The following is a 12,279-nucleotide window of genomic DNA, read 5'->3' as shown; positions in this document are numbered from 1 at the left end:
TTTGAAGACATTTTTTATCTTTCTGGTATGATTTGTTATGGGCTTGAGTTCCTAGGCTGGAACAAACCTAGGTGGTGTTGTTAGGTAACGTGTCGTAAATTGACCACACAATGTAATGCCCCCCCCTTTGTGGCAATAACAGTGTTGTAATCATTTTAAATGTTTTATTGTCAGCTTTCACAGATTAGAGCCACAATAATCTCCATCCATCTCATTCCAAGCTGATATTTTTGGCAGCAGGATTCTGTCTTTTTGGATTAGTGCAGTAGGTGTGCAAGTTCTTTGTGAGACTAAGTATGTTTGTGTCTATTTACTAGAGGAACAACAAGGCTGTGCATTCTACACCACTCTATTGTGGAAGCAATAAATAAAAGTTAATACTTAGTTGGACTTGTTGCTAACAAAGAAAAAATAATGGCTGCACATTCAAAATCTGCCTCCACAAGTAAAAATTCTGTATCTCACAAACATGAGTATGATCGGAATGCATAAACAAAAGCATGGCGTATCCCAGCCTGTAGGACAAGTGTGTCAATACAGTAAATGCATATTAATTCTGAGAAACTTTAACAGCTTAATTTTTGACGCCTTAATTTTCCTTTCTGTAAAATTCGATGAATGGCCATCTGAGCAAACAGATTCAAATGAGTCTGTGAAAACACTGAAAAGCAAACAAGTCATGTAAAGTAGCCCATAATCTTTTACAGACTTCTCTAATTCATACCACCACAGCTAATACACCAAAAGAGCTATCTCCTCACCACCCCCTTAGGCCTAAAATTGACTGATGACTTTCATTTTGAGCTATCAGTTCTGTTGCTAATTTTAGATATTTTCAATTAATTCCAGGTATTCTTGCACAAGCCTTACTATGATTAGAAGCTGCAGGAGGGTTAGGTTTTTACCGTCTTAGGCTTTTGTACAGTAACACACACACGCGCACACAAAAAGTCCACGCCCACGGAGACTGCCTTCATCTCCAGCCTTTTTTGCTAGTGTTTTTTGTTTTTTAGCATCAGCATCACAATTTTCCTCCCAACCTAAGGCTGTCATGGCTGTCTCTCATGCAGCCTTCCCGGGCTGTTGTGCTGAGCGCCTCTCTGCTGGAGGATGATGATGAGACTCCCCACAGGGATAATGACATCTAAGAGTGTCTCTCCAACGGATGTCCCCTGGATTTAATGCCATCCAACGCTCATCCTGAGAAAGATGTGCACCCCGGAGACAGCAGCACAACATACAGACAGGCAACAGCCACTGAGATACACAAAGAGACAGTTAGTCAGACTGGCCAACTAAAGGGGTAGACATCGCAAGAAAAGGAGCAGACAGGAACACACTGCCACAGGTGGACACCAAACTGTGGCATCAGAGTAAGACTGGTCTCCACAATGCTAAGTCAGCTTTACTGATCCAAAACTAGCATGACTAGATGTCCCTTGAAGGCAAATATAAAATAGTTTTAGTGATGCCAAAGAACATATTCCTCTCATATGATGATTAAAAAAAAAAAAAAAAATCAGATTAAAGAAGTGGATCTGTTACTTGTAAGGAAATGCATTTTTGCCTGCTACCATCCACTGCAAGGTCAGTGTGTGTGGTCTTTTGCACAAAGACAACCTTGCTGCTGGCAGAAATTCAGTGTCAAGGACAACTCTGCTGTCACTACAGTTCCCACTGTAAAAACCTGTTGCCAAGTCACAGGGCCACCCCCAACCACAGTCTGGGGTGGCTCTGGCTCTGGTGTTATAATGGACTCTGCTAAATGCAAGGTTGGTAGTTGGTTACCTGTTTTGCCACAACATACAAAGTGTCTATGGTTAAAATACTGAACCCCGAGATGCTCCTGATCCCAGCTGTGTGACAACGCTGATGCTGTTGGTGACTGAGTGCAGACATGCAAAAACTATCAATTTCATTGGTGTTTTAACTGTTTAATGAGGATGCACAGTCTGAAATTAAATCATTAAGATGCAATAACATCTAAGCTACCGTGAAAATATTTTTTTTAAAAACGATGAAATCATTTGTATCTGAAATCCAGACATTTAACAGCAACCTACACTTAACTTTTAAAACAGTTGCACCAACTGCAAAATGTTTAATTATAAATATTCATATATGTAAATAAAACCAAATGGTGGCACTGACTAAAGGGAGCATGTGTAAAAGATGATCTGACAGCAGCTCAGGTCAGGAGACCTCCGGAGCATTTCCGCGCCTGTCGCCATGGCTACCAGGAGGACTCCATTTGCAGTGGCTTAGTCAGAGGGGTGAATTGCTCCAGTACCTTCAATTAGCAACCCATTATCATTCATGAGTTTGTTTGTGCAAAGCTGTGAGATTGAAATCCTGTTAGTCGTTTCATCCTGCGCTCGCTTGCTGATATAATGTTAAGCGAAGCAGCCGCGGCAGCTCTGCACTGCGTCTGGGCTCCGATGCTGCGCTCTATTGAGCTGAATTCTACTCCGAAGAGGTCTGGCTCATCCCCTATCTCCCTAGGATGATGTCAATTGTGCTTGCAAGACACGCAAAGGTCATAAATTAGCAATAGGGTCCTTGAAGGAGACATGTTGTTAAGCTTGAACCTGGTGGTACTCCTGAGAGAAGCTTTTAAAACTAACTGTTCTACATATAAATATATTAATGGATTTGGGTGGTATTTATTTCGTTTGACAGTATAGCTGTGCTACTGTCGCTGCCCTTTGACAGTAAAAAGAGCCATTCTTGCCTCCTGCTGCTTCAGTCTTCACTAAGGCATAAAAAAACTGGAGCCATATAGTATGCATTTACGTCTCATCCAATAAGACCGGTGGTCAAAATCTCTTGTTATGATAGTAATAACCAACTGCTCTCTCTTTGATAGGATCACCCAGCCCAACAACAACATATTTCACCAGCTGCAACACAATTAAAGGACTGGCAGTAAGTGGTAAACAAGGTTCACTGGCCTAGTGTCTTTTAGTGGTGTTTTTGTCCTCCTGGCTGTTTTGTGTAATATAATAGTGTTGACCCCACTGGGCCCAGCCTCTCCATATTGAGTTATTATATTTATGCAACCACTAAGCTCCTCAGCTATTTCACAATGCTGTCAGCCTTCAGTTGCTGTGCGCAGCCAAGGATTGCTGTACCCATTCTCAATTTCTGGTGGAAAATTGAGTTGCAAGTAACGAAAGAGAAACTGAAAAAGAGAAAGGAAGGAGCAGACTAAGTGAGACAGAGAGAAGAACATGAAGAGGGAGAGAAAGATGCGAGCCCTGTATATTTTATTTAACGGCAGTGGAGTACAATTCATAATCAGGGCAGACTGATTCACAGTTTTAATTAAAAAGTAGCCTTATAGTGCCGGTGGTAACATCTTGATTTATGTAGACCCAACCACAGGCTCCCAATCACCAGGGAGAGTGAGTTCACCATAGAAAACGACTGATGGGGAGAGAAGCAGAGGGGCAGCTATACACTCATGAGGTGAGGAAGCATCTCACTTCTCATAGAAATGTGGTGGGCTCTGTGTAAATGTGTGCTGATATGTTTATAAATATATACATATATATATATATATATATATATATATGAATTGGACTGATAGTTTAGGTAAGCATTTATGACTGCAACAAAAAAATAAATGTTTTTTAAAATTATGGGAAAAACTGGGCTACCATTCAAATAGTCTTATTCACTGTGACACTACCTGCTGTCACAGGCATGTTTGTTTTGTTACCTTACTGGTGGATTATTATTTTGTGTGATTTTTCTTTTAAGCTGTGGAGTATTTATTATGTTTTTGCTGTTTGCAGTTAGAAAATGAATGAGTGTATAAATGTATCCACTTACGCCACAATGATTTTAATTACATATTTTTATGTAGTTGTTTATTTCATTTGGTGCACTGATGTCAGTAACATTAATCCAGTTAATGTAATGACTTTGTCCTGCCATAAAACGGAGCATTAATATGAAAACAATAGCTGACGAGTATTTTACAGTTCTTTTCGTCATTTTAGATGAGCCTTTTGAAAAGTGAGAATCTACAACTTCAACTCTAATATGAATTTGAAAAGTATTAAAATTTGTATTTGCTTGATTATTTGCTCCTTTATTATACCATCTGGTGTTGTATTATACATCTTTAAAAAGCCTGATTAGTCACCCTTACAATGCAAATTTAACCTGGCCTGATAAAATTTGTTTTGGTCTGACAGTCATGTTATGTTTATGTCACGCCCTCCATTTAAACACCACCACGGCTAAATCCCTTGAAACAGACAGATTTTAATTAAAAGTGTAAGGGAGAAAAGAGAGATAAATGCAGAAAAGAAAAGAGAGAAAGAGATGGAGAATTACTTGAGAAAAAAATGATCCAGAGCAGAGTCCCTCTAAAATGACATAGAAAGCAGTGAGGAAACAGGGGGGATGGGGAAAAAGGAGCCATATTACATGAGTGAACTAGGTGGTAAGCAAGAAGTTGTTCAACACTTAAGCAACACTTGAGTGAAAACAGAAAAAGCTCACAGTTTCTGTGCTTTTTATTATTCCTGCGCTTATTTTCAATGGTTTCCAGCTACAGTCCAGGTCTTCGCTGTGTGTGTCTTTTTCTGTGTTTTTGCAGCTCTCCCGTTCTTCGTCACTCTCACTGATTGATTTTTTTTTTTTTCCTAGGGTCTGGCTCACTCCCAATCATGACAGAAATCAAAGTGAAAGCACATACACACTCAAGTGTGCATGCATAACCCCTGAAACACACACGAGTATGCACTGACGTGCTCACTGACCCACCTCCCACCCATCCGTACCAGCACACGTGAGAAGGCTGCATCAGTCTGAATGATACATACACATACTGTGAAATAATCCATTTTTTATAAAGGTGCACAAGGCTCAGTGTGTAAGTAATGAACACTGTCTCTCAACTTTAACTATTCAAGCGTGTCCATACCACCTCTTCAATTACATAACTGATCTATCACAATATAAAAGCAAAACAGAAAAAAGTACATAGTGGGGGCCTCTCTAAGCAGACAGATGTTTTCTCAGCTATTCCAATCAGTTGTGGCAATGTTTTAGTTTTAATGGATCTGATTAGCTAATAGATAGTATGCTGCTGAGTGATTGTGACATTAGTCATATGTTACAGCTAAATATCTGCCAAGTTTTTTCCAAGTAGTTATTTGGACAACTCCCAAATAAACCATGGCACATCAGATTAGCAAATAAAAGTCTCTTTCAATCTTCAGGTGTTCTCTACATATTTGTGTAAGCTGCCGATCATAACTCTCCTTTTCCTCTTATTCTTTTTTTTCATACATACACACAGTGAATACAGAACAAGGTATATAGATGAAGATTCAGAGCAATAAAGAAGACACTATATTATGTCAGCCTGAGGGTATCCAGACTTTATAATAGATATCAGACAACTGGGCAGCAGTTACAGATAATGTCAGAGGGGATTTTTGTTATAACAGTGGGCCTGGACAAGAATTTATTATGGAGGTGTCAAAACAGAGATTGTTCTATGCTGACAGAAAAGTGTGTTTCTTTCTTATACATGGGGAAACTGATTGAAATATGAGGCTTTGAGCTTCCATCAGCATAGTATGTAAAACTACTTCTAATACATAGGAAAGACACTGTCTTGTCAGCATCTTCCAGTGCCAGTTATCTATCTATCTATATCTATATCTATATATATATATATATATATATATACAAAACACACGTCACACATCAGTTATATTCATTCGACAGATAATCAGAGGTAAGAAAAAAAGTAATGCTACACTTGTGTCCAACCACTTTAATGTTTCCATATTGTCTAAAAAAAATTCCATGAAAAGGGAATTTTTTAGTACAAAATGGCAAAGTCTTAATAAAATTCTTGGCCTGAAAGAGTTCTATAAGAAGCCTCAGTTCTCCCTTAACCATCCAGCCTGCAACGCTCTGCATTTTTACGATTTAGATGGCAACGTTTTTTTTTTTTAATGAAAAACAGTTTTAAGAAAAACCTCACTAAACAATACTTGCTCAACATTAAATGAATTAGAGGCACACTTACAGATGAGCTAGTGAACAGTGAGGCATGTAGATAAGAAGAGAAGATTATTCATCTCAGGAATTATAGAGGCTAGCATAAAGCCAAGAACATTCATCAGATGACTAATAACGTGACTGAATGAACAACACTTTTTTTGCAACTTCTTTCACAAATTTTGATGTTAAAAACATGACAAAACATCAGCACGGTTTTAACCCCTCCTACAGCATTTAGTTCTTCTAGATGCTTTATTAAAAAATCAGCATTGAAAGGTAAATCCTTTAATGTACTTAGTAAGTTTTGCAACATATCTCCTACATCCCAGGAAAGACAGTTTGCTGTTTAAACCCTTCTCTTTGTCTTTACTTTTTTTTTTTAGCTAAACACAATTTTTTCTTCAGTAGTGAAAAAGCTAGTCTGGCCTCCAAGTCAATGATCTGAACTCTGCCGTCATGGTTTTTTAGAGCAGTGGTTTAGATTCATTTTAAAAGAACATAAACACAGAACAGAGAAGCTCAAATTCTGCCTTTGCTTTGCTGGTAATTTTTGGCGGGTGTTGAAACTGAATTTGCTGCTAAAATACTTTTTACAAATTTTACAATACAAATTCCAGTTTTGCTTGGCACATATTTGGTCTGGACTTACCGCATTGACTCCTTGACTGTTTGGCTAAAACTCAGCCACATGACCACCACATGTGGCCCACAAGAAAAATTGCTGTAAAATATGCCCACAATGGCTCCTCATATTTGTATTACTTCTGGCCTACACGACACTTACCATAATCCACACCCAAGCCAAGCCAACAAATGATAAATGGACCACATGTGACCCACATAATATTTGCCAAATTCTAAGTCCAGGTTAGCAATTTACATCTGGACCACATCTGGCCCACATAAAGCTTGCCAGTATCATAACTGAGCCATATGTGCCAAAAGTAGCCAGGTTTAGGTCCAAATGTGTCTGCTATCAGGGAAGGCTAAAAAAATAAGAAGTCATTTTTAATTTTCAGTTTATCAAAAACTACTGACACAGCACCACAGATGGGCTGCAAACTGCTCTTTAGCCAACAGAAAAGTGTCACATTGTTCTGCCTTATCAGACGCTAGACATCAGAACTAGCAATCTGTGACAATTTGTTTTGTTTGTTTTATATATATATATATATATATATATAATTTTCTTTCTGGTGAGTTGTATAAAAGTAACATCTAGTTGCAGAAAAATGCTGGTCAGGCTTTCACAATTGAACAATCTTACACTATTTTCAATGTTTGTGAAACTCAGCTTTGAGTTTCCAAAATCAATGCGAGATACAAGCAGGAACAATCGACTGAACACACTGAAGAAGTTAAATGGCTGCATGAAAGCTGCATTGTATTCAGGTGCATTCAGTCTAAGCAGACTTTGACAAACCCATTATGCTTGTGTTCCCTAGAATAACCCAGGTCACATCTTTGCTTTCTCCTTTTGTCTATGGAAAGAGCAGCATCTTCTTACTCCACACTGCACCTCTCAGTTTCCCTCTTTCTGCTGCCTAGCTGCCACATATCATAAGTTTTGACAGTACGTTGATAAGGTCCCTCGGGGGAGGCATTAACTCCCTATTGGGAGCTTTTCTGCTAAACACCTAAAGGGGTTTTTCCTTTAACTCAACCCAATCAATAACTCTTAATATCATCTAGTGGCAAACAGTCACTGCAAAAGGTTGCAGGATGCTTTGGAACAGACTGAGGCTGAGAGCTTGAGGTTGGCGGATCATACTGTGAATTGAAGGAAGGTAAGTTTTGACATTTCAGCTGAACCAGGGACGGGAGATGTTGCCTCGCTTCTGGTTCTTTTAGCAAAAGAGAGCACATTCAGGGACTGTTCAGGGTCACTGCCCATGCTTGACCGTTTCATCTTTGCAACATCACTGATGGGATCTTTTTTTTGTTTGTGTGAGTGACTCTGCTGATGATACACTGCCATCTAGTCTCACAACTAAAGGGGGGCCTAGCCCACTTCTGTAGAACGCTGTATCATGAAGGGTAGGCTAATCTTTTTTTTTCTGGTATACACTGATTTATTGACTAGCACGGCTTTCATAATGTAATAGAAAAACATAGCTTAATGGAGCTGCGATGAAGAAAAAGAAGTTTAAATGAAATTAATTAGTCGCAGCTCCTATGTAACGACACATTAATCAAGCCTCTTCGTTTAACATTAATCACATACTAGGACACAAGGGTCATTATAGAAAAATAAGCTGGATATGAGGAGTCATTCTTAAGAACGAAAACGCAAAACCCATATTCAGCCTGGACTACAACTGAAGAACCAAGCCACAGTAACAAATTTATATCCTTGTTTCAACACCATTCAAAGATAAACCCAGTAAAATGAAGAAATGTGTTTGGGTCATCAGTCAGCTGCATAAATCCTTTTCTCTCGGCTCTACTACAAAATATTCAACAGTCTGCATTGTCACTTCTTAAGGCTTGAGCACAAGCATTTCCTGTCGCTCATGGCTGTTTAAAGATGCTTATCTGTGAAACAAACCACTCACCTGTTTCCACAACACAACCTGTACCATAACAGAAAAAGAAAAGAAACAGCAAGTCAGTTGTATATATATATATATATATATATATATATATATATATATATATATATATATATACAAATAGCACAGACAATTACACAGATGAAGAGACAATTAAGTTAAGAAATGTATGCAGACAAGTGGAAAAATGTGAAAAATACAGTGCGTGAAATAAAAGAGACAGGTGAAAGCTGTAACCGTATCACATTGGTGCATCTTGCTCATCTATAATCAACTAACACAACTGCAGAATCTGACTGAAGCACATGTTTACAATTATTTTTAAACAGTATCTATGTTCCTAGTTTCGATTCTGGTAATCAAGAATTATCTTCAGCACTGAATCTATCCAACAACTGGAGCACAAACATTGACGGCACCTGAAGCCTCCTCACAGCAGCATGTGAGGATGTGCCAGAAAATAACAGATGCCACCAAAGCAAATGTTGGAAGTGCAGCGCTCAGCTAATGATTGGATCTGCAGGCTGTTTTCCAGATGACTTATGCTACTGCTCCACTGCTGGGGGCAAGGATGAGTGAAGCTCTATTGATCTGCTGTTTTGCAACCCAATCGATGTCACCGCACAGATCTTAGCTGTGTGTTTTTGGGTCAAGCTATAGTAGCTGTGTTCACAGTAGAAATTTAACTCGTGTTAACAAACATTACCAAAGCTTAAATGTGAATGAAATAACCACATAAGACTGATAGTGCTGCTGTATTTTACACGATAAATAAGCATCAGTGGCGTCTACCACAATAAATACGGGTGGTATTCATTACATAAGAGGAAAATGTGTAATTTTGCCAGGCTTGGATGTTTCTTCAAGTAAAAGTTATTGATTTAATGAGACATGCCCACACAGTACTTCCCACCTTTGCATTTGTTGGCAAAACAAAGTAGACAGGAGCACAAGCACATGAGAGGTCAGTCAGCCTGAGAAAACAAACAGCTGCCCTTATTCTTTTGCTTTTTAACATCCCAGAAATAATTACCAAACCCTTCCTCTCTTTTTATTGTTTTCTCCATCTCCCAGCGCTTAACTTCAGAATTTAGGAAGAGGCAACAATTGAAGAAAACATTTCACAATAAAATAAAAAAGAAATACACTACTGTTTGAAAGTTTGGGCTCACTTTCCTATTCAATTCAGTGGGAAATTGATCCCAAATTTATGAGCTGTAGTGTATATAAAACATTCTAATTATTCTCATATGCATACGTATTCAGTCCTGCTCTGCAGGAGAGTGCACCATTAACTGCATTCAGCACATCAGCAGACATGAGAAGGGCACCCTTGAAAGGAATCATTTTATATTTCATACATCAAAAATGGCTTCAGTGCATTTTAACATTTTATTGGGTATGACTGATGCCGTGGGTCTAAATAGGAGCCTGTTGTTAACTGAAAAAGCCACATTTCAGTTAATTAATGGCACTAAGCTGTGTTGATCTAAAGAGGGGGCCAGAATCTTATGTAGCTTTAGATACATAAGGGTTGTAGATAAAGCTTTTTGAAAACTCATGAGACATTATTATTCTAATTCGTCTTCATTTTAGACATTATTCCAGCCTTTGCTTTTTCTAAACCTTTGCTGTACTTTAAAAAAAAGGCTAATAGACTAATAATCTGTAACTGTGTGTGTGAATGCCTATTTTTTTCTAAAACACAGTGGTGTGGTGTTCTAAATGAGATTCCTCATCCCTGCTTATTTCATCTATATGGTAATGTTTTCTGACGTAAGGCAATAGTAGGAAATCTGCAGAATCAGCATCAGCTGAAGCTGCTGTGTGACTTTCAGCTAACGACAGAGGGCTAAGGCACTTCATTACAAAGCTGCACTGTCGCTCTACTGTTGGCTGAGGCAGCTGCTTAAAGTAATAGGAGAAACTGTGCACTGGCACTATTTGTAGTGTGCTCACACACACTGTGTGCATAGTCCATTACCCCCAACCCACATTCAAACTCCTCTCAACATCTACTTGCTCTCATCTTTCTCACCCCTCACTCAAAAAAAGAGAAGAATTTTCAATCCTCGCTCCTGTACCTTTGCGCCAAGGCTCATGTCTTTTAAACGTCACAGCTGATTAATAGTGCATGAGAAGAGAAAGACGGAGAAGATGAGGGAGAGAGCAAGAAAAAAGAGGGGTTAGGGCAAGAAAGGGAATAAATGAAGGTGGTGAAAAAGAAGTCTGTGAACAACAACAAGCCTGTGTTTTAGGAAAAAGTAGCACTAAGGAGTTTATCAGAGAAGAATAAATGAGAAAGCTTCTGTGCTGTTATGATAATGATCTCTCGTGGGCTCCTGTGGCAAATACATTTGTCTTGTTAATATGGTGCTGGAACAGAGCAAGATTTTGTTTCTTATCACACCAAACATATATCTACCGTTCATACTAGCATTAGACACTACAGTGCCATAATATAGCTAACAAGCATATATGTCTAAATGGTCAGCCACAAAAGTCACAACAAATCCTTTAATTGCCTGATCAATGCCTATAGAGGCATGCAAATGAGACCAATAATCAATAGGACCTGGGTCAGGTTGGATGTCCACGTACTGACGCATGCCATTGATCAAAGTGCAGTGTGTGTTACAAACCAAGGATTAAACAGTTTGTCTGTAGGTTCCACCTTGAACCATTATCCTGACCCTCCAGCAAACCTGACGTGAGATACGAACCAAGAAAAGGCTTTCAGGAGTTTAAGAACATCCATCATTGAGCTTTAGGAGAGGTGCACATTTAGCAGAGCTGCAGACGCACAAGCATACACGGCCAAGATAAGATGGGTCGTTTCAGCTGGTCTCTGGCAGAGACAACGCGGGTACAGCTCAAGTTGTAAAGGAGTCCTATGCATCAATATTGTCTTACCTTGTGTTTTGCCAGCCAAAGTCTCATCCAACCTTTTCAGAAGTAGCATGGTGGTGCAGACTGGGACTCCACTCTCCCTCTCATAGCCTCAGACTGAGGGAGGCTTAACTAAAATCAACATAGAGAATAACAATATTATTATTTCTCTTTAGAAGTTACTGTAATTTCTGATTAATTAAAACAAAATGTTTTTAACAAAGATCATTTACAGCGTGCAATAAAAAACATTAAGATTAACACATCCATAAACCCTCTTTTTTCCTGTTCACTACATTTAACCATGAATTAAGATTTGGATTTTATCATCCCATATGACGAGACATAACTAATCACCTGGAATGATACCACCTGTCAACATCATTAGCCAGCTGACAGATGAGCTCAATTAACTGAGAAACGGAGGACAAAAAGACCACGGGAATAAACTAGCCCTTCATCATTTTCAGTTGTTGCTCTACCAGAAACTTTATTTGCTTTATCCAGTTGCGCCTTATTGAATACATGTGTTTCAGTCTTCATGATAAATTGAATTACACCTCATTAGTAGTGTGGGGTTCAGTGAAGCAAATACAGATGTTCGTGAATTGAGGGGTGGGTTTACTGACTATTTATCTCTAAATCACAGTCCTTTTGGCCTTAATTATGGATGAAGAGTTGGTACCAAGAACTCACAGCAGTTTTGGGTAAAATCATTGACAGGTCAAGAGGGCAAAGCAGCAATTTCGAGGTAATTGTACTCCACAGGAGCGGCTTCACTTCTGTTCCTCTGGAAAGATGCTTGGAG

The 12,279-nt window shown here is 38.9% G+C and overlaps 1 protein-coding gene across 1 annotated transcript in view; it reads right to left on the bottom strand.

Annotated features, from left to right (window-relative positions):
- Positions 1–11,561, bottom strand: part of LOC121632357 (glutamate receptor ionotropic, NMDA 2B-like) — a 122,432-nt gene extending 110,871 nt beyond the window's left edge. The window contains exon 1 of the mRNA XM_041973795.1: positions 11,496–11,561. Within this exon, the coding sequence (XP_041829729.1) occupies positions 11,496–11,522 (27 nt within the window). The 5' untranslated portion in view covers positions 11,523–11,561. The remainder of the gene's footprint in view (positions 1–11,495) is intronic.
- Positions 11,562–12,279: the final 718 nt, after the last annotated feature.

This window comes from Melanotaenia boesemani, chromosome 2 (genome assembly GCF_017639745.1).
Source record: "Melanotaenia boesemani isolate fMelBoe1 chromosome 2, fMelBoe1.pri, whole genome shotgun sequence".
Taxonomy (NCBI): Eukaryota; Metazoa; Chordata; class Actinopteri; order Atheriniformes; family Melanotaeniidae; genus Melanotaenia; species Melanotaenia boesemani.
The sequence above is the reverse complement of the archived record's forward strand: the minus strand, read 5'-3'. Positions and strand labels throughout refer to the sequence as shown.